This window comes from Molossus molossus, unplaced genomic scaffold (assembly GCF_014108415.1).
Source record: "Molossus molossus isolate mMolMol1 unplaced genomic scaffold, mMolMol1.p scaffold_m16_p_13, whole genome shotgun sequence".
NCBI lineage: Eukaryota > Metazoa > Chordata > Mammalia > Chiroptera > Molossidae > Molossus > Molossus molossus.
In genome coordinates, this window is record NW_023425348.1 from 48,367,897 (window position 1) to 48,391,702 (window position 23,806).

The following is a 23,806-nucleotide window of genomic DNA, read 5'->3' on the forward strand; positions in this document are numbered from 1 at the left end:
TGGCTAAGAACTTTCATAATTAATGACTGAAACCAAACAATAAATCCAGGAATCCGATTCAACTCAAGAAGAAATATTACCAAAATAGATGCATCTAGTCAAATTTCTTTAAACTGAAGAAACCAAAGACAAAGAAAATATTAAAATAATCTATTGTTGTGGAGGGAACACTTACCAGTAGAGGAACAGAATAAGAATTATAGCAAAATTCTCCTTAGATACAAGGCCAACAAGAGGAAGTTAAAATATGTTAAATATTTAAATAAAAAGAAATCACCAACCTAGAATTTCATATTCAGTGAAAATATTCTTCAGACTGTAAGGGAGATGTGCAGATGCAAATTTTATCAAAATAAAAAATAAAAATAAAAACAAAGCAATTCATGGAAGCATGAAAGCTAGCTGACCCCCCAGAATGAAATGTTGAAAGAAGTCCTTCAGGCAAAAGGAACATTGTTTTGGTTCTCCACTAGGAAAGCGAAGAGTGTCAAAGAAAGAATAAATAAAGGTGAAATATAGTTTTATTTATTTAAATATTAAATGATCTATTAAAAAACCCTTATACTTAAAGCAATAAGAAAAGCAATATTCTAGGTGATTATGGCATATGAATAAGTGAAAGGAAAGTAACATCACTAGGGAAAGGAGGGAGGAATTGGGACTACTTTGTATCAGATACTTGAATTACATGTGAATGGTATAAAGATATTTAAAAGTAGATTATGACTAGTTCAAAATGTATAATGTAAACTCGAGGGCAACCAGTAATAAGCAAAATGTAAAAATGATACCCTGAAGGAGATAAAATATAATCATACAAAATTCTCAATTAAAATTAGAGAAGGCAGAAAAATGGGGTGGGATACCCTAGGAGTGAAATTAAGAAATCCTCATAGGCTTCATTCTTATTTATCTAGAATTACATGAACATTTTACCTTGCCAGAATTTTTTCTCAAAAAATAACCCACTCATTCATTTATTCTTTTATTCAGCAAATACAAACTAAATACCTAATACATGGAAAATGCTACATTCAGAAAAGGGAATGTGATGGTTAACAGCAGATAAAGAATATCTTTACTCATAGGGATTATATTTAGTGAGAATTTTTCAAAAATACTTCTAATATTGCTAAATTCTAGCCCATCACCCTATTTGCCAATAATTCGTTGTCCTACACTCTTAGGAAAATCACCGTGTGCATCTTTATACATTTATAAAGTTCCTAGTTATTGTTTAGATTCCTTTTTTGGTCTAGAATAGCAGTTCCTTGCTTGAGCCTTTCCAATAAAAGACAGGCTGTATCTTAGTTATATTTCTATCTCCAGGGACTATAACAGTATATTTAACATGGTAGATATTGAATAAAACTTTGTTCAATAAAAAATTAGTAAATGAGAATGTAGTTATTTCTCCCCATGAGTGAGAACTTCCAGTGGAAGATGGTACTCTCTCTATTTGACTTTTTTCTCCTGACTATGGGACTCACTTTATGCTCAGTGACTCATTAAACAGCTATGACAAGTTTTTTCTGCTTTCTCTTTAGAAAAGACCTAATGATTCTGAATGTTTCTGCTACCAGCACCACCTGACTGTAAGAGGCGCAGCATCCTCAGTCGGATCTGCTTGGTCTTAATGGTGTAAACCACGGGATTGAGCACCGGAGGTACAAGAAAGTGAAGATACGAGAGCAGGACACGGCTGCAGGGGGAAGCCCACCTCCCAAATCTGTGAATCATGGACAGGCCAATCATAGGTGTATAGAAAAGCAGCACAGCACAGATGTGGGAGACACAAGTGTTGAGGGCTTTGAGGCGCTCTGTCTTGGAGGCAATGGACAGCACTGTGTGGAGGATCAGTGCGTAGGAGAGGACGATGAGCACTGCGTCCACACCCAGCGTGGAGAGCACCACAAAGAGACCATAAGCACTGTTGATGTGAGTGTCAGCACAGGCCAACTTCATGACATCGGGGTGCAGGCAGTAAGAGTGGGAAAGCAGGAGATTGCGGCAGTAAGGCAGCTTCTTCAGCATGATGGGGGCCGGGATGTGAAGGCCGATGCTGCGTACCACAATGGCCAGCCCCAAGCTGGCAATCCGGGAACTCGTGAGGATGGTGCCATAGCGCAGGGGGTTGCTGATGGCCACAACACGGTCAAAGGCCATGGTCAGCAGCACAGAGGACTCCATGATGGAGAAGGTGTGGATGAAGAAGAGCTGGGCCAGGCACACATCCACTGCCACCTTCGTAAGTCTCAGCATGTAGATGGTGAGCATGGTGGGCAGCGTGGAAGCAGACAGGCCCAGGTCGGTCACTGCCAGCATTGACAGAAAGTAGTACATGGGCTGGTGCAGGGAGGGCTCTGACCTCACCACCCACAAGATCAGGCTATTCCCTGCCAGAGATGCCACATACATGGCACACAGAGGGATGGAGAGCCAGATGTGCACAGCTTCAAGGCCTGGGAGGCCTGTCAGGAAGAAGGAGGTGCCAGTGTAGTTGGAGTCTGACATGATGACCTGCAGGGGCAGAACTCCAAGCAGATGTGCTTTCACAGGGCCTGGAATCAAAGGAGTTCCTGGGTCAGAATCTGTTCTATAAATCAAGACACTTAGAGAATCCCCAAAATGTTTCTCTGTTAACCATGGCCTTATAATCTGCCCAAGTATTTCCCCTAGTTCATACCTAATTAGTCCTTTAAAATAGATGTGTTTTAGCCCTGTGCTGTGGCTCAGTGGTTGAGCATGGACCAATGCACCAAGAGGTGGAGGTTTGATTCCCTGTCAGGGCACGTGCCCAGGTTGCAGGCCCATCCCTGGTAGGGGGCATGCAAGAGGCAGCTGATGATGTTCTTTCTCATTGATGTTTCTATCTCTCTCCCCCATTCCTTCCTCTCTCTATATAAATCAATAAAGAAAACGATTAAAAAAAAATTTTAAAAATGTGTTGAATTATTAGAAGAAATCCTGCATACATGTAAGCCTGTCTCAGAAGCCACACACCACAATTTACCCCAAAATGAGAGTTTGAAACACAGCTCTTAAAAGGGTAGATAGAATTGCTCCCACGTGTACATTATTCATTTTGGGAAATGAACTCTAGTTTTCAATATAGTTAGTGTGTCTGATCTGGAACCAGAATGAGGGTTTCTTATTTCCATAAGGTTCTCCTTCACACTGCCTTTCAGTAGGTGCTTCTCCATACAGTGAATATGCGAATTTTGTAAAGAGGCATCTTTCATAATTAAAGCAATACAAAATAATTCCTCTTTTTATGTCAACCACCTATGTGAACACACAAATTCTTATTGCACATATAATTTAAAACATGAAGCTATGGTAAAAATTTTAGGCATTTATATTATACAATTCATTCCCTAATATAATTGTCCATGTGGAACATTAGATAGAATGATTCTTAACTTATAGAATATTGAACGGGTACCTTAAAGCTTATCTTTTACTATTCAACATTATTTGATGAGAATATAGAAACTAGGAAAAAAAAAAGCTATGTATTTTCCAAGGAATCAGGACTCAGATCCACTTGTCACGTAGTTTCAGGAGAAATTTGGGGACAGATCTTCTGTCTTCCCTGTGACCTCGCCCTTGAACTTTGGCCACTTTCCATGTCCTGTCTTCTCAGCTACCTCCTCATATTTAATACATTTTGAGTTTTTTTGTTTGTTTGTTTTGAGAACACAGTAAAGAAAACTCAACTTGAAAGCTTTAAACTTTCCTTCCTAATTAAAAATCAGAGGAAGGAGATTTCTAGAATTTTCCAGAAATACAAAACACTAGAGAATAATAACAACATTAAGGACAATTTATTTTTGAAGAATCTTGTTTAATCATATATTTTTTAGCTTTTTAGTTTTCTTTTTAGATAACATTGATTTTCTCTTCATTTAATCTCCTTTCCTCTCGTGTCTTGTGGACTGCAATCCCGTATTCTTTTCTCTGTGGAAAGGAGATCCACATAACAGTGAATTCTGTCACTTTTTTTCTGCAGGTAAAAATGTGCAACTGCAATTCATTACCTTTATATTTAATTGAAAGCATTTTACAGGACATTTTCACTCACATCATTTTAGAATTTTTTTTTTTTTTTGGTTAATCCTCACCCAAAGATATTTGTGAGGGGAGGGGGAGAGAGAGAGAGAAAGAGAGAGAGAGGCGCATCAATGAGAGAGAGACACCTTGATTGTTTGCCTCCCACATGAACCCAACCAGGGCCGAGGATCAAACCTGCAACCCAGGTATGTGCCCTTGACCGGAAATCAAACCTGAGACGTTTGGTCAAAACTGGCCAGGGCTTCACTGATATCATTTTAAAGCATCTCAACCCTCAAGTTGGCAGATCAAATTTTCCAGATTAATAAAATTTATTGTTATGAACTCAAGTATATAACTTTGCTGAAGCCACACTGATCATAAAGGTAGGATCCAAGACTGGAAATACTTCTGTCTAACTCAGTTATTTTTACTCTAGACATCATTGTTTATAATTTAAGACAAATATTAGTTATTAACTAACAGACTCAAGATGCTCACAAGCCTCATGATTAAATTAAAGTAAACTATAAACACCCATGAATTTCCATTTTTAAAAGTTTTTATATGATGGCCACTTCCGATTTTCCTCTTATACTCTACTTCATTACCTCCAGAATTAAACTGCCCTGGGCACTGTTCTAGATTCCGGAAAGAGAACTATTAAAAAATTAACAATAAAGTCTCTCAAATAAGGGAGGCATGAGTCAATATTACTTCAAATATGTAAAAAAAGAAATACAATGAGGAAAGAGAAGAATGTGTTTTGTATTTTATCTATTTATTTATTTTTATTCCTCAACCGAGGCTATTTTTTCTACTAGATAGAGTGGGAGGGAGGGAGAGAGTCAGAGAGAAACATCGATGTGATAGAGCCACAGCGACTGGTTGCCTCCTGCATGATCCAACCAGGGCCAGAGACAAATTGCAACTTGGGTACATGCCCTTGAACAGAATCAAACCCGCGACTCATTGGTCTGCAGGCCAACGATCTAACTGCTGAGCCAAACCAGCCAGGGCTGGAGGTGTTATTTTAAATTGAGAGCTTAGGTAATAGCTCTATGATGAGGGATAATTAGGGAAAAAGTGGAACATCAAGAAGAAGCAAGATGGTGGAAATCTGTGGGTTCATGGGTGAGTGAAAGGTAGGAAATGTATTGAGATGTATCAGGAAAAACCTAAAGTTATCAGTACACAAATTAACTAGGAGATAGGTATCTGTTATGGCTGGAATCATGACAGAAATAAGAGAATTGAGAACAGAGGCAACCTGTAGAGCCAACACAGTCACATAAGAAAACTGCATTTTACCTGATTGGGGGTTGGGGATATTATCTTCTGTTCTGAATATATATCTAGTGGCATTGAATGTGGACCCTGGGCATCAGCTGGGGCATTAGAAGCACAGGAGAACTTGTAATTAATGCAAACCATTGTGTCCTACCCCAAACCTACTGTCTTAGGATTCTTGTGTTTGGTAGTTTAACAAAGCCTCCAGGTGATTCTAATGCAAACAATGGTCTGAAAATCGCTGCAGTACATGGGTAGGTATAGTTCTGCTTTATAAACAGAAATGAGCAATGCTGTTGAAGGCCCATTAAAGCAAGGAAGTGGAAGAGAAGCAAAACTAATGAATTAAGGATAAAGAAACACCCTTAGACATAAAAGAAAACTTGTTCCTCAGTACTAAGCTCTGGAATGGAGTCCCAGCAATACTTGGCCACAGACACAGATTTTTTCCATTGGGACTTCCAAAATATCTTACCACAGATCATTAAAGACCAATAAGCATATGGCAATTATAATAAATACGGATACTATGTTTTCTCCTTATAATTTAGTGTGCAAAGTAAAAAATGGTTAATAAGGTAACCTGTAAGTTAGCTAAATTCTGATGTTGTAGGAAGTTGTACAAGTAGTATTATCCCTTCTACATATAGATTTATGAATTTCTGTTCAGTTACTGACAGATGGAGCAAATATGAAATAAGGCGAGGAAACACTGGGAAGAACTGTGCATTCAAATTAAGTGTCTAAATGTCCTTTATGAATTCTCCATCCTACACTCACCCTTCTCCATCCTATGATCACCCTACACTGCCATGTCTTTTTCTTAATTCGATAAAAAATTGACATTTCTTTAACAAACTGAAAGGTCCCCCAGTTTACCCATCGATTTCAAATACGTTGATAGAAGCACAATGAATATCCATAGTGAAAGCAGAGTCAGAATTCCTGACTTTATTTCACTTATCATCAGAGAAAATGGAGTTGTTAAAAAAGGCATTGAGATGTCCATATATGTGGAGCATGCTGTTTTTGTATATATTGCACTAAGTTGACCACCTAGGAGATAAAATGTTTTCTGAGTTTGAGTGTGTGTGACTGTGTGATTTTCTTGTTTTGATTTCTAAGAAACACTTGTTGAGTGAATAGTTTTAATGTTGAGAAGCAGAAAAATATGGTTGAGAAGGCAAAGCATCTGTTTGTGGTCCTGGCTTCAGCACAAAAACACTGAGGGAAAAAACAAAAACAAAAACAAAAAACCTTAGACAAAATTTGGGCTTCAGCAAGAACTATTTTTCCAAACTGTCAAGAATACATAATGAGTCTCTTACTTATAGGAACTATTTATTTTGGCTTGTCAGCAGAATTTCTATTAGATGTAAACCGGTAGTGTCATAGAAAATAAAGTGGAACACCATGTTGAATTTCCTAACACCAATGTCTACTCTCTTCAGGAAGTAGTGATAGATATGGTGTATGGAACTATATCCATACACTCACATAAACCATGCTGATTTCAGTTTTCCTATTCATTAAAAAATGAAAATGGATAAATTGTACTAGTGTTCATAGCATACCAATTTTATAGGTTTAGTTAATGATAAAATAAGATAGTGAATGAAAGACTTGAAAATGTCCTATAAAATACTTAGAATATGTATAATAATTGTAATATTTGTCTTAAAGTTACTTACCATGATCAAAATGCAAGGAGTTTTCTCAAAGTGATTCTTTGAAGATTTAGAAAGAATTACAACTAATTTGATTAGCTTGGGTTTATTAATTCACATCATAATTCTGTTACCTTCTATCTTGCAAAAAGAAACAGACTGTCTTTTTAAACTGTCTTCACAAATGAGCAACTTCCCATATCATTCTGCTCCTCAAAATTTTTTTCATCTCAGTTTGTCTACCTTTGAGGGGCATAGAATCCATCTGCCCAGATCTTCAGGTGCACCTCTATCAGGCTGTATTTAAGGCAAGGAGGACTTCTGCGGTGAGTTACCAGCCATCTTCTAAGTGCCCATTAAATTGTTTTTTTCTATTATGCTAGCACATTTGAGGAATTCTTCAGGAAACTCATTCAATGGCTCTGAAGAAGAGCTCCTTCCTCTAAATCTTTAATACACTGTACTTAACTCAAAACATATCATTAACACTGCTTTTAAATGTGCACTAATAAGGGACAAATGGCTTTATCCCTTTCCTCTCCAAACCCCATGTTATTGACTCACCCACAAAGAGAAAAGGGCTGAGAAAGCTTTCCACCCTCCTCTAGGTTACAGTGGAAGGGAGTTCACCACAAAGAGCAATTTTACAGCAAAGCAGCCAATTGCTGGATGATATCCCCTGATGAGCACAGCAGGCACCATGGGCTTTGGGGTGGCAACTACCTGTAACCTTATCACTGCCAAATATGTTTTTCAATGAACTATAAAGAGACTCCATTGTGATGGGAAATCCTTTAGCTCTGTCCAATTCTATCTCAGTTACTGAGTAACCTTATATTGTGGTTGAAAAGTCCTTGGCTATTTGAGGGTGCAACCTTCATCAGAAAGACCCGAGTTGAAGATGGTCTCCACTGGCAAGTACATAAGTTGCACAAGCTCTCTGAGCCTCATTTTTCATGTCTGTAAAATACAACAATGCTACCATTGTGAGATTATAGATATATGGCTAACAACAAATGGCCCCGAGGTGAAACTGTGTGGGTTTGAATCTCAACTCTGTCACTTAATAGCTCTAAATATTTGAGCATGTTATTTAACTTCTCATTGACTCAGTTTTCTCATCAGTGAGATGGGCACAGTGAAAGGAACTAATGCACATCATTGCTGTGAGGATTAAATGGGGTACTCCATTAAAACCTTACAACAGCTTGTCAGTACTCAAATAATAATTATTTTCTATTATTTCATAATATTGTCTTTAATGTAATATATGCAAATATATTATTCTTTAAAAATCACACATTACACATTTAATAAATTTTTATTGTTATTATTATGTTCTTAAAATACAGCAAGAAAACATTTTTATTGTGGCCACAGAAATAATGAAAGTTCAATAAAATGAAGGACTTTCCAACTTTAAGAACACATTTCTGTAGTTAAATTTGTGATTCCACAAATTTAGCCACATCCCTGAAAACCAACACAGGCAGCTCATGTTCCGCAAAAATAATGTTTCATAAAATTATTTTGTTTCACAATATAAAAGGAAAACAAAACAAAACAATACAAAAACTTGTTTGTTGTGAGTTTGTCAAGCCCCTGAGTATGAATGCAAGATAATAGGGAGGCCCCAAAAGCTTTCCACTCCAATGTAACATGCCATAAGGAAGTAATGGATATAGAACATATGCCAACTGATAAACAACTCTAACTCTAGGCAAGATGTATAAAATAGATCAGACATTGAAACAAAGACAATGTTTAAATAGTTTATTTTTCTAGCTGAAACTTTAAACTCATCATTTCAAAGACCTATCTCTTGAAATCCCACTGATTAAATGGACTTGCCCTCCTTTGTGTCCTCTGGCCAGAGATGGGGAATGTCCAGCCCAGGGGCTGAATAAGGCCCTCAAAATCAATACACACTAACATCACATGCCTCACCAAATTAGCCTGCTGAAATATAGCAGGCTAATTTTTAAGTTGATAATTATGTATGGCCCACGAATGATGTTATAAATATTCAAATGACTCTTGGCAGAAAAAAAGTTCTCTACCCCTGCGAACTGTGCTGTCAACCATTGAAGCAACTGTGACTTACTGGAGCATTATATGTTTAAAGCTTATTTCCCCTAATTATTCTATTTTGCTTTCTGTATACTTTATTTTTTCTTTTATTTATTTTTTCTTGTTATTGATATTAGAGAGAGAGAGGGTGAGAGAGGGAAAGAGAGATCGAAACATCGATGAGAGGAAACATTGATTGGACACCTCCTGTATGCCCTCCACTGGGAATTGGGCCCACAACTTGGGCATATGCCCTGACCTAGGAATCAAACCGGTGGCCTCTTGGGGCATGGGTTGATGCTCAACCACTGAGCCACACTTGCTGGGCTGCTTGCTGTATACTTTGAATAGGAGATGGCCCAGCAGATATGAATAAATATAATCTCAATGAATGACTATGTAGGGGAGAAATCAAATATTGGTAATATGTTTTTTTTCTCCTTCCCCTCACAACACTGTAAATGATTTATAATATGATACAAAGCATTAACACTTAAGTGAAAGGCTTACTTAACCTATTATTGGTTATGTTTTTAATGGAGCAATTATTTTATTTGTATTTTTATTTTTTTAGAGAGATAGATGGAAACATCGGTGTGAGAGACATACATCAATTGGCTGCCTCCTGCACGCCTCCTACTGGGGATCCAGCCTGCAACTTGGGCATACACCCTGACTGGAATCAAACGGGTACCTCTCAGTCCACGGGTTGATGCTCAATTCATTGAGCCACACGAACTGGTCTTGGTAGAGCAATTCTATCAGAGAAATTAACTGAAACTTTAGTACAGAAAGATAGAGACCATGACAAAGTGAGCAAATCAATTTCTCTAGCTTCAACTTGTTGTGAAAGCCTAATTAATTCTCATGAAAACAAACTTTTAAAAATATTATATAAAGTATGGAGGAAAAATTGATTTGTACATGGCATCTACCATTCAAGAACTACAGCATCTCAATGTAGTTGTTGAGGACACAGAGTATCTCATTTATCTATTAGGAAGTGAGGAACAGGGCTTTAACTTCATTCAAAGGGCTAGATGTAGTTAATAGGCAACTAAGAAGAAAACATATTTTGATTTCACATATTTGACAAACTCAGAAAGTACAATCAAGTAAGGTCCTTTTGAGCTTAATTTTGTGGGATTCTAGATTTTTAGTTGAAAGAGATCTTAAATGTCATTGAATCCTATTCTTCCTACCTGTTTACTTTTATATGTACATGATACTCTCTCCAGAGGCTGTTTATTTCCCCTAAAATAACCAGAGGTTTCTCAGCTGACATTGACATTTGTAGAATAAGAAACATGATTTTCCCCTTGGACAGGGATTGTTCTAATGACGGGGAAGCAGCATAAAGTACGCAGTCAGTATTTTTGAATAATTAATTGATCAAATGATAAATACTATCTACTTCCTCTTTGAGATTTCTTTAATTAGCAAGCTGACTTTCAGAACCAATTTTGTCCCTGAGAGTCAGAGCTTTTTGGGGTGGAGCATCTTTAGAATGCGTACCCGGATGTCCTTGGTTTTTACACTGTAGACAATTGGGTTGAGCATTGGAGGTACAAGAAAGTGCAGATAGGAGAGAAGCATGTATACCTGACCTGGTAGTTTCTTTTTCCCAAAGCGATGGATCATGGACAGGCTGACTAGGGGGGTATAAAAGAGTAGTACTGCACAGATGTGGGAAATGCAGGTGTTGAAGGCTTTGAGCCGCTCAGCATTGGAAGCAATGCTCAATACTGTCTTCAAGATCAGCACGTAGGAGAGGAGAATGAGTACAACATCTGTCCCCAATGTGAAAAGCATGACGAAGAGCCCAAAGCCACTGTTCACAAGAGTGTTGGAGCTGGCCAGCCTTAGAACATCAGGGTGAACACAATAAGAGTGAGACAGAGCATTAATAGGCTGGAACTGTAATCTTCCAAGAAGTACAGGCAGGGGCAGATGCAGGGCAGTACTACGGATCACAATGGCCAGCCCAATGGCCCTAATGCGCTGGCTTGTGAGAATGGTTGCATAGCGTAAGGGCTCTCGGATAGCCACACAACGATCAAAAGCCATGGCCAACAGCACAGCTGACTCAATGACTGAGAAAGTGTGAATGAAGAAGAGTTGCATGAAGCAGGTTGCAGCTTCCACCTTCCTCTGGCCCAGGAGAAAGACTGCTGCCATTGAAGGCAGTGTAGAAGCTGAGAGCCCCAAGTCAGCCACAGAAAGCATGGAAAGGAAGAAGTACATGGGTGTGTGAAGGCTGGGCACAGACTTGACGAGGTACAATATGATGATGTTGCCCAGCAAAGAGAGACCATAGATAAGGCAGATAGGAATAGCTGTCCAGCAGTGAGCAGTCTCCAGTCCTGGGAGATCCATCAGTATGAAGAAGAAGCTACTGGCATTAATTACCATAACTCTGGAAAAGACTTGCCTGGAAAAAGTATTGAGAAAGCAAAAAGTAATTATTTCACAGCATTTTCCTATCATCTCATCCCATTGGTACCCATAGCCCATGTTTCCAGAGTAATATGCCCTTTTTCTTCTCGTCTCACAGTACTGAATCCCATTTCTTTAGGCGTTGCAATAGGACAGAGTGCAGTCTCTCTTCTGGTGGTTTGTCTTAGTCTTCAGAAGCACATTTGGGTCAAAGAAAATTCCTTCCTCATTTGAATATGTTTCAAGGTTTGAAAAATGATGACAACACAAGGTTTGTATGCTTAAACTAGATTAGTTTTAATACCAGAATATAAAGTTCTAAAGAAACCTAGATAAGGATAATCACATTTAATAGCTGCTTGGGGGCTAGATAATAAAGTATAAGAATGCTAACACTGACTGTGAACTCCCAATATTACCAGATATATAATTTGTTTGGAAAGAAATTCAAAAGATAAATAATACTATTTGTGACAAGAAGACACCAGGAGTGGCTTGGGCTTGATGTGAATCTTACCTGGATTTGAGTTCCTTCCAAATCTTTGTTTCAAGGTGATGTCTAAAAATGTTTGAATAGTTGATACATATATGTGAGAGGGAAAAGAGGAAAACTAGATAATATTTGTAGTTGGAAACACATATATTTTTTTATGGCATCACATAAAGAGATTCTACTATACACTCAATGTAAGTAAGACAATGAAACAATATAGAGCTTCTACCTTTGAAGCTCTACTAACCCACTGGTCAACACGGACATATCCATAAAGTAGTTCATGAGGGCATTGACCATGGGGCAGATACAAGGTTCCAACTATGAACCCACATTCTGCTTTCTATGCTTTAACTTTTTCAAGAATAATCTTGGGTACCTTGAAGAACAACTGTTAAAGGGTATAAAGGGTGAAATCTGAGTATACAGAGTTCAAAGGAAACTTCGGTCACATATCTAATGTCCAACTGAATGATGATTTTTCTCTCTCAACATTTTAGAAAACTTTTCTTAACAATGAAGACCTCAACATCTTTTTGGGTAGTCATTTATGTGGCAGCTGTGACCAGTAGAACAGTCTTCATTCTATTCAAATTCTCTTTTACGAGCTAATTATAATGCCTCTCCGTTAAGTCATGCAGAATACCTACAATCCCCATTCCACATGTTAACCATTAGTCTAAGAAAAACACAGAGAAGACGTTCTGTGAAGGGTGAACAATGGTTTCAGAATTAAAACAAGCATGATAATTGAATAGTAAAAAAATATTGGTAGTAATAATAGGGCAAGTCATGGAGGAAAAATAATAGTAATGACCATTCATAATTAAAGAAAAAAGCAGAGGGAGGCCTCTCAGATTTGAGAAAATATCTGTAATAGAAAGCGGAGAAATACGTTTTTATGGGGGTACACCTATGGAGAGGTGAGTGTGGGTGAGTCCTGGAGTCATCTATGTTGTTCTGATAAAAAACTGTCTCTGAATTTTGGTTACAGAGGGAGAGGCAGGCAATAAATGGACTTTAGACCCATCAACCTGCCTCTAACTAGTTTTACTTATAGACTGTTAATCACAGTGTTTTCAAAAGAAAGAAAAGCATTACCCCCCCCCCCAAATGTAATAGGCTGAAACTATTATAAATATAAAAATTTTGTCATTATTCATACAAATAAAACATCAGAATTAATATTTATGGGAAAATATTTAACAAACTGATATGAATAAAATAACAAATCCATTTTTCAAGCCTGACAAGCATAAGTAAGAAGATTGTTTTATATTCAGAAGACATGCCTCAGGTGATGTGTGTCCAGCTGGTGATCCGTTCACAAATGGGGATTGTCTGGGAAAGCCACCTGAAAGTCTTTGTTTGACCCCACCTTCTAAGAGTGTCAGCAAAGACAAATTGCTACTCTGAGACTCTGATGCTTGGACATAGGTATAGATTCAGCCAATGTGCCTGAGTTTGTCCAGGGCTAGGTCTTGAGCTGTATAGAGACCTTGTTACATCAGAAATACAAGCTGCCATCTTCCCAAGGAGAAAGGATCCTCACAAAATGGGCTGAGTGGGAAAAGTCTGGAACACTAGGAATATGGGACTTAACTGAGACAGGGCAGCAAGGAAGGTAAAGCAGCAGTGCACACTCCATTTTGTGAATGGTATGAACTGATATTTTCAGCATAATGACTGTTATGGGCCAGCCACATTGCTGGACTTTCCAGAGAAGTAATGGTGTGTATAGAGCCAAATTCTGATAACATATGGTTATCCAAAGAACAGCACTTTACCTGAGGTAGCTGTGGTGATAAAGGATGAGAAGAGAAAGAGGTATTCCTAGAAGGCCCAGTCATGGTGCTAAGAGTTTAAGGACTGAGTAGCCATAATCAAGCAGAGGTTAGAAGAATATATTTCCCTGCCTATTTGTCCTCATGCTGTACACCACAGAATGTGAGCAGATGTGGGAATCTCCCCTCCCACAGGACATTGTGACACGATCTTCCCAACATTAAGTGAGCAGCAAAATCCTATCTTTTTTATTCAAGCTTTGCCAGAAAAAAAAATAGACAAAAATTTTCATATTTTTCAAGGTCATCTTGCCCAAATCCTGCTAAACTAATTTTGTGACATCCCTAAAAAGAATGTAAACCTCCATGTCTCAGAAGTCTCATTAAAAACAACTTTCTGAGAAACATTATCTAATATGTGTCTGAAACTCTAAGGGCAAGAACAGAATGAGTGTTGGGTGAAGAAAGAGGGTCCAGAGATTGTTTCCCAAAACTGTAGAATATTTCCCCAAACTGAAGAAGATTAGAAGTGCATGTACCTTTAGTGGATGCTCTTTCTGCCTCAGAGACCTATATACAGAGTTTGAAACCATATCTAGGATAGCCCGTGACTTCTCTCAATTCCATCCCAGGTACACATGCAACATGATTTGAGCTAATCTAGATTGAGATGTTTCTATCACTCACCAGACTCCAGGGCAGAGACACAATTTCTGTGAACTGTGGGGCAGCTGGGGCCTTGCAAGGCTCCCTGACTTGAACGTAGTGCCAAGAGAGCAGGTTTATAAAACACGGATTCTGGCTTTCTCTGAAGGCTCATATTCAATCCCTGTGGGATAGGCTTTCAGAGAAGCATCACATGGGCATGTACCAATCAGATCTGCCTATTGCTAATCCTTGTGGGTCTTTGCCAGTTCTGCAGATGATATGATATAAGTTTAGAACATGCAGCCAGTTCCGCTTCAGGCTTTCTTTCTTCTTTTCTCAGCCCAAGATCATTTTAGCTCCTTAGAGATGGAAGTAATTACATAGACCATAGCTATTCTGGTTACAGGAACATCTTGCATCATATCTGTATCTCCAGAGCATACAATTCTTTATGTGCTCCAACTCCCCTCTTTCAAATCCAGCCTTTTTTTCTTAAATTATAAATGTCTTGGGGCATGGGTAATTTCAGAATATCTATAGCACTATTTCCATGAGTGATAATATTAGTAGATTTCCTCCAGGATAAATTCATTTTGCACTAATTGGTTTGTGTTACAATAACATACAACTTACTTTTTACTGCTGTTGTCTCTTCTCCTCCTCCCTCTCTCCTCATAATGAGTTCTTCATATTCACTGATGGAATGATTATAAGCAGTGGTAAAGAGTATAAAAGATTCACTAGGAGCATATAAAATGGGCCTGGATTTAGTTTTTAAACTGAGGAGAGAGTGATATAGGATACAACTTCTGGTTGCAATAGGTATGGAGCTGGGCTGGCATGGCCTGGGAAATTGAGATGGAAACCAAACTAGGAATGAGGTGAAGGAGCCGTCTCAGGGGTACACAACCAATCACTAGTCCAGTGACCCACTTGAAACTCTCATACAACTCAAAGTAAAATTATACTCAGGCTGAGATTTGATATAGCAAAGGACACTGTGAAAGAACAGCAGGAAAAACTATACATGGGTAAAGCCAAGAGAGGTCACATACAGGTGTATAAACATTTCCTTTCTAAAGGGTCCCTTTAGCTGCAGACCTCAGAGACACATGAGAGATGCTAGGCATGGAATTCTGCTTGAGTTTTGGAGTTCAGAGTTCTTAAATGGTGCTTGTCACATAGGCACATATCTGTCACATGACAATTATGTGTAGACCCGAGATCAGGCAACAGATACATAGAATAAACTCTTATGTTTACCTTACACATGCTACCCATCTGGTTCATATAGACCTACCACATTGGGCACAGACAATAACATTATTGCTCAGTAACTATGTGAAGATTCTCTAAGATTTGTTCTCAGGGTTGGTCAAGAGTCATCCATCATCATGTCTACAGAAATAAGAAAAAAACAGAGTAAAACAAATTTGATGCATTAACTCCTTTCTGGTAGGAATTTTAGTGCATTATCAGAAGTATGCCATGACCTCACTAGACATGTGTTAGAAATGTTTTTGCTCAGCCTATGTGAAATACAACTAGCTTCTAATATGGCCTAAAAATAATCCTAATCCTAAATAACAGAAATAACGAAAGAGGGAGGAATTATTAATTCATAATAAAGTGGGTACTATATGGACCCTTAAATAATAAAGAAAATATTTAAGGAAGAAAGAATAGCTGGGATGATTGGAATAACTTGTTTGAGGTATAGAAAGTGTTAAACAGAAAGTGTTTTTCATGTCAGAGCATGGAACCTATAATCAGAAATAAAAAAAAAAATTTGAGCTAGAAAACCATCAAAGAATAATAGTGGTAGTTATGAGCAAAGACTAACCCACAGAGAAGAGAATCAATGATAAGACTTAAACAAGTGTGTGCAATATGATCATGTTTAGATTTTCAAAGCTATTTTCAGTTCTGTTTGGAGTTGTTTGAGAATGAAGGCAGGAAAGACAATTAGCAGAATGCAAAAATAATGTATTTAATTATTAAGTTCTAAACTGAGTCAGGAGTAGTAGAAATGTAAAAGGGGGGGCTGTTGGGAAAATATTAATAAAGTAAAATCTACCATATTAATAAATGATTGGAAATTATGGGCAAGGGGGAGCAAGGAGCATCCCTGACATAGTTCACATTTTTGGCTAGAATGAGGATGTGAATGGAGATGTTATTCCCATAAATGAAAAATCAAAAGTGACTGCAGGAGGAACCAGCAGTTGAAAATGGAACAGAAGCCCTGGCCAGTTTGGCTCAGCGGTTAGAGCATCGGCCTGCGGTCCGGAGAGACCCGGGTTCGGTTCCCGCTAAGGGCGCGTACCTCGGTTGCAGTTTGTCCCCGGCCCTGGTCGGTCATGCGGGTGGCAGCCACTCGATGTGTCCCTTCACGTCGATGTTTCTTTCTCTCTCTCCCTTCCTCTCTCTCCCTCCCACTCTATCTGTACAAAAAATGGAAAAATATCCTCAGGTGAGGATAAAAAAAAAAAAAAAAAAGAAAATGGAACAGAAGACATTCCTGTGATTCTAGTCCAAGTTCTATTTTGGACTAATTGAGTTTAAGGTTTCCATGTAGCAAACAAAGGGAATTATCCAGGAGTGAGGTATGAACTTGTCTGAAGTTCAGGGCAGAGACTGAGTTTGAAATTGATGAAGACAACATTTGTATTCAGAGGGTTGGCATCAGAAGCCAGAAAATGCAATCAATACAATTAGCCAGAAAGATCAGAGAATAACCAGAATACAGAGATGTTAGAGAAGCCTACAAAGTACAAATATTTAATAACAAGTGAGCACTTAACTGTTTCAAGTATAGATGAAACATCTGTGAGAAAGAGACAGAATTTGAAATAGGTTATTTGTTTCAGTAATTTAGAGTTAATGGGCGATGTTTGCCCAAGCAACTTTAATCTAGAATAGTAGAGACAAAATTTTATTATAATGGAGTTGAAGAGGAAAAAAGTTTTATTTCAGTTTAATTACAAGTAAACTGTATTTTGGGGGAATGTATAAATAATCACAATATAAATACAAAACAATGAAATAAACACTATAAAAGTCAGAATACTGGTTTAGCACGGTGGCAATGATGAGGTCATGTCCAGAAAAGGCTGCAGAAGAAATTTGGGGGTCTATATTTTTATTTCTTTACTTAGGTGATATTTACATGAATGCTCATTTTAGGAAAATTTGTGAAATTGCACATTGATATCCATGCAATTTTATGTATGTGTTTTATATTTTATCACAATAAAATTTTAAAAGATTTGGTAAGAAAAAAAAATTAACGCTTATTATTTTTCAAGTAGAACCAAAGGGGACAAAATCAGTTAAATACCCTGTGACAGCCAAAAGGTTAATAAGAGTTCATTTTATCAAGAGAGAGTCTTAAATAATTTTTTAAATTGTTTTAAAGCAGCTAGTGGAGAAGGAGTGGTTGGATAAACTTATTTCTAGTTAATTAAGTAGTGTAAATTTATGTTTGGTAAGGGAGGTGTATTAATTTTATATTGTTGCTGTAACAGATTACCAAAAACTCAGTGACTTAAAATAACACAATTTTGTTATTCTACAGTTCTGTAGATTAAGTGTCCAAAGTGAGTCTTAATGGGCTAATATTCAGTTATCTGAAAAGCAGGTTCTTTCTGGAGGCTATGGGGAAAAAATATGTTGACTTGCATTTTCCAGCTTCTAGGGGGTATTTGTATTCCTTGGCTCATGCCTGTATTTCTATGTCTTGAAAACCATCAACATAGTGTCTTCACTCCTTTTTGACTTCCTGTCTTCCCCTGAAAAGACCTTGTGACTGTATCAAGCCCACTCAGAAAATTCAGGACAGGCTTCCCATGTTAGCATCCTCTTTTTTTTTTTTTATCCTTATCCAACGACATTTTTCTACCTTTTGTTCAGATAGAGTGGGAGGGAGAGAGAGGAAGAGAGAGAGAGAGAGAGAGAGAGAGAAACATCAACGTGAAAGGGACACATTGAGCAGCCACCACCAGCATGGCCAACCAGGGCCAGGGACAAACTGCAACAGAGGCATGCGCCCTTAGTGGGAACCAAACCTGGGTCTCTCTGGACTGCAGGCTGATGTTCTAACCACTGAGAAAACCTGCCAGGGCTCGTGTTAGCATCCTCTTAATTTAACTGCACCTACAAAATTCCTATTGCCGTTTAAGGTAATATATTCACAGGTTAAGATATGGAGATAATCCATTGGCCAATATTCAGCCTTCCAAGGGAGAAATAAAGATACAAGAAGAGTGAGCAAAAATAATTGGTTGAAAATGCAGAATATAAGTCAAAAGGAATTTTATGCAAATATATGGGGATTAAAGTCAAGGGTACAAGATGAAATTCTCATAAAAGTGTTAGGAAGGGTAATGAAATTACTCCAGCAGGTCTCATGCAGAAATTAGGATAAAGACAGGGAAAGAATATGCAGAGATCTAGGAATCTCTTCAATCCCATTAATGGTAATGCATAGTGTAGAAGAAGAGGTAGGGCTAACTGGAGAACTGAATCTCTGGAGCACCTTTTTATCTCCTGGACATCAGAGGAGTGTTTACAACAGTGAAAATGAGTATTTTCAGCCTATATGAAGAACATGGGTAAATCTCAAAAAAATATGGTGTGACTTAAAATATTCTTGATTTTTAAAAGAAAGCATTTAAAACAATGCTATATAGTTTATATATGCTTATAATATATGCTTATGCTTGTTATATACATATATACACATATATTACATATAATAAAATAAAGGAGGGAAAGATAAACAATAAATTCAAATTTGTGTGGTTACTTTTGGGGATTGTGTTTAAAGTCTGTGATTCAGAGAAATGCAAATAAATGATATACATACAGATGCTAACAAGTAGTAATTTACTCACTTAGTGGGAGATGAACTATAAAACTACAAACTTCTCTGTCCAAAATATATGAACTATTGGACTAAGAAATAATGAGGGCAGTTCATTATTTAAAAATTTTAATTTATTGAATAATTTTTACTATTAATACATATTCATTCAAATCACAGAATAGACATAGTTATCCAGCCTTATATCCTACCTTATTCAGAAGAGTCAATGGTCAAACAGAGTCTCTGTGTGCATTTGGAATATTAGCAAGCTCTTGGTTTTATGAAACATTTTCTCTGTTAGTGCTCACTCATATTATAAATGTGACTTGGAATTTTCCTGACTTTATTTTTGATGAAGAGCTTCCGAATTTTATCTCGTATTTGCTTGGTTTTCACCACATACACAATGGGGTTCATCACAGGCGGAATGAGAAAATGCATGTTGGCCAGGGTCACGTAAATGTGTGAGGGAAGTTTAGGGCCTAAGCGGTGCAGAACAGACAGGCAGATCATGGGTGTGAAGAAGAGGATTACAGCACAGAGGTGGGAAATACAAGTGTTGAGAGCCTTGAGGCGGCCACCATGGGATGCAATGCTTAGTACAGTTTTTAGTATCAGAATATATGAAAGAATAATAAGGAGAAAATCAAGCCCCATACTGGATAGCATCACAAATAGTCCAAAGATGCTATTGATCCTAGTGTTGGAGCAGGAGAGTTTTAGGATATCAGGATGCAGGCAGTAGGAATGAGAAAGTACATTGGAGTGACAGAAGTACAGCCTCCTCAAGAGGATAGGAAGAGGCACCTGTATAGCCATGGTTCGCACTGCAATGGCCAGACCTATCTTGACAATGACACTATTGGTGAGGATGGAGGAATAGCGCAATGGGTAAGCAATGGCCACATAGCGGTCAAAAGCCATTGCCAGTATGACAGCTGACTCAAAATCCTGGAAGGTGTGAATAAAAAACATTTGCGTAAAGCAAGCAGAGAAGGTGATCTTACGAGCATCCAGCCAGAAGATCCTCAGCATTGTGGGGAAGGTGAAGAGGGACAGACCCAAATCAGAGGCAGCTAGCATGGCCAAGAAGAGATACATGGGCACATGGAGGGCCCGTTCTCGCCAGATAATTGCAATGATGCTCACATTGCCCATTAAGGTAATGAAGAACATGACAGAAAAGGGTATGGAGATCCAGATGTGCACGGCCTCTAGCCCAGGTATGCCTGTGACCAGGAAGGTGGAGAATATGGAGTTTGTACTATTTCCATAATGCATGATTCCAGGGTAGCACGTCTTTTCTAAAATGAAATTCATTGTTCCAAAAAACAAATATTAAAATATTACACTCTGAGCACATATACCTTGGAATAAATGATTAATAATCTTATTAATTTGGTACTGAACTTAACTCTTTGTATAATACTCATATAAAATAAAAATCTAAACTAGATAATACCTACCCTGTTGGTCAAATTCTCCAGATATGCTATCTAATTGAAAGGAAAAAAAAAGTTTAACTCTCTGTTTCTATGAGCTTACTATTTTTGATTTCTCATGTAAGTTATATCAAGTAATATTCATTCTACACCTGGTTTATTTTACCTAGCCTAATGACCTCCAGGTTAATCCATGTTGTTGCAAATGACAGGATTTCTTTTTAAGCTGAATAGTATTTCATTTGATGCATATGCAATATTTTTTTATCCATTCATCAATCAATGGACATTTAGGTTGTGATTTACCTGAGTCATACTGATGGTAGTTTAAACTGACTACTGAATTTCTCAATAAAACAATGTACACCTTGCCTTATTATTACATGATAAGGCATGTGATTCTATGAAATTTCTCTGCCTTGGTCAACAATGATACATGTTGCACTAGTGATTAATAGCATACTTTCATCTACTTTTTGTGAAAAGATGAATATAGAAATTGAAAATAATAATTACAAAAATTCATATACATTTGACATAATTCTGTTTCTTTTCTTTAATAATAAAATGTGGGCTTTGTATTTTGGGTGGATTTCTGTTATTTAGTACCAATTCATTTTTACTTATGTTTAGAAACTAAACAAGCATTACATACATGTTCTTCACATCCGTGTGAAGTTATCTCCACTAACAATAAACTCTTGTGTAAACTAATCATCATGATTTCTCATTATCCTCATTCACTAATGTCATTGCTGGTATTTGTGTGTCTGTGTGGGAGCCCTATAAAATATGCACTTCAAAATAATCATTACCTGCATGGGACATACGTGTTCTAACTGTGATAGATAGCCTCAGTGTTTGCCAGGTGATTTAAAATTTCACTTGTGTACATGTACCACAGTTTTTTAATCCACTTCATCTACTGATAGATACTTGGGCTGTTTCCAGATCTTAGCTATTGTAAATAGTGCTGCTATTAAAGTGGGGGTACATATATTCTTTCTGATTAATGTTTCAGGTTTCTTAAGGTATATTCCTAGAAGTGGGATCACTGGGTTAAATGGCAGTTCAAGTTTTAACTTTTTGAGGTAACACCATAGTGTTTTCCACAGTGGCTGCACCAGTCTGCATTCCCACCAGCAGTGTACTATAGTCCCCTTTTCTCTACACCCTCACCAGCATTTGTTGTTTGATGATTTGTTGATGGCAGCCATTCTGACAGGTGTGAGGTAATACCTCATAGTTGTTTTAATTTGCATCTCTCTGATGATTAGTGATGTTGAGCTGTGGTACATGTACACAATGGAATACTATGCAACTGTAAGTAAGAAAGATCTCTTATCTTTTGAGATGGCATGGAAGGACCTGGAGAGTATTCTGCTAAGTGAAACAAGCCAAGCAGAGAAAGACAAATATCACATGATCTCACTTATTTGTGGAATATAATGAACTAAACAAACTGCTGAACAAAATCAACCCAGAGTCATAGAGGTGGGTACAGACTGACAAGCCTCAGAGGAGGGGGGACTGAGGAGGGAAGAGATAAACCACAGAACTTACATGCATGTATGCATGACAAATGAACATAGACAACAAAGCTGGGGATGGGGTGGGGGAAGGGGAGGAGGGTGTCAATGGGGGAAAATGAGAAACATCTGTAACAAAAAGAAATTAATAAATAAATAATAAAAATAAATAAAAATTTACTTGTGTCCAATCCTTGATAAATAAAGAGTACTAGAAAAAACAATACAAATTTAAATGACTGTTCCTCAAAGTCTTACCCTCCTTGCCCTCCTATTAAAGATGAGAAGCTTAGAACCCAGCCCACCGCTTTTGACTTTCATTTGGAATACTATTTAATTTATCAAAATCTCAATCTGGGTAATTTTGAGTGAGACTTTCAAAAGTGATCAATATCCTACATGCTATCTAATACAAAAAGAATAAGAAACAAAATAAAAATTATTTCCAGCAGCTTTAAAACCACATTTTTACATTTAGAATTATGTTGGGGCAGGAAAGGTGGAAGAGTATAGAAAACTCTTATTTCATGATAGCACATTCTGTCTACTCTAATCATTGGAACTCTTAGGGTTAAGTGTCTACTGCCAGATTTTATTTTCAATGCCTTTTCTCAACCATGAGTTCTTTGGCATTTTCAGAATATATATGTTCTGGTCTCAATCAATGTTCATGTTCATGGATGAGGCTAAACCTCATGTTCAATGTTCTCACAGGCATGGTTAGTTTTCCACTTATTTAATTCAGGAATACTTTAAGCCCAGTTTTCTATGTGGTTCAGTGTCATTTTCCAAACATCTTCATTTATTTATTTATTTTAATATTTAATGAAGGCTACTTTCACAGAAAGAAACATTCTCCACACGTTGTGATTCCTTGATTTATAGGCTACAGTTTCTCTACTCATTAATTCGTACTAAGTCTCCAAAATTTGTTCTATTTCAAATTCAACTCAGGTAAACCTTGTTTTCACTCTCACCTGGCATCTTAAGGCAGCATAATTGCTAAAATCCTGCAAAGGCAGCTTTCTCATCCATGTCCAAGATCAAAAATGTCTGTGACTTGATTTGAGTTGCTTTATTATTCATGCAGTTTTCCCCTGAATATAGGAGTCTCCTGGGATTCCATCTCTGCTTGATCTGTGAGTACTCATTAATCCTTTTTACCTCCTAGGAATACTCCAAGTGGCCCGAGTTCTGGGGACTTTATTGCATCAGGTAAATTCAACATCCAACTAGTCAACATAGAGCTTCACAATAAGTATTGGCATAAACTCAAATCTGTCCAAAATTAATTTACACACACACACACACACACACACATTTCATATTTTTTGTAATATATTTGGGAAGTCTAAAAAGTTTATTTCATCAAAGACTTCTCATTAAATTTTAATATAGTTTCAATTTATGTATGTTTCAGATATGAAACATGTGTTCAGTGTATATATAAATTACTTTAATATTCAGAAATGATCAACTATATTTGCTTTCCTGCCATCATCCTTTATCCTCTAAACATATTGCTAC

At 37.4% G+C, this 23,806-nt stretch overlaps 3 protein-coding genes across 3 annotated transcripts; all 3 read right to left on the reverse strand.

Moving 5' to 3' along the window:
• Nucleotides 1-1,554: 1,554 nt before the first annotated feature.
• Nucleotides 1,555-2,514, reverse strand: LOC118628804 (olfactory receptor 51G2-like). The gene has a single exon (XM_036259768.1). It carries the CDS (start codon nucleotides 2,512-2,514, stop codon nucleotides 1,555-1,557), a length of 960 nt encoding a protein of 319 aa, XP_036115661.1.
• An 8,042-nt stretch (nucleotides 2,515-10,556) lies between these two features.
• LOC118628572 (olfactory receptor 51G2-like) lies at nucleotides 10,557-11,492 on the reverse strand. The gene has a single exon (XM_036259553.1). The coding sequence runs from the start codon at nucleotides 11,490-11,492 to the stop codon at nucleotides 10,557-10,559; it is 936 nt and encodes a 311-aa protein (XP_036115446.1).
• Nucleotides 11,493-19,616: 8,124 nt separating this feature from the next.
• Nucleotides 19,617-20,589, reverse strand: LOC118628573 (olfactory receptor 51G2-like). Its single transcript, XM_036259555.1, is given in 2 exon segments — nucleotides 19,617-19,652; nucleotides 19,654-20,589. Coding segments are annotated over 2 exon segments (972 nt in total).
• Between the last annotated feature and the right edge of the window lie 3,217 nt (nucleotides 20,590-23,806).

What these genes read in the sequence shown, in the direction of transcription:
- LOC118628804 (XM_036259768.1), bottom strand. Translation starts at nt 2,514, where the DNA reads ATGTCAGACTCCAACTACACTGGCACCTCCTTCTTCCTGACAGGCCTC.
- LOC118628572 (XM_036259553.1), bottom strand. Translation starts at nt 11,492, where the DNA reads ATGGTAATTAATGCCAGTAGCTTCTTCTTCATACTGATGGATCTCCCA.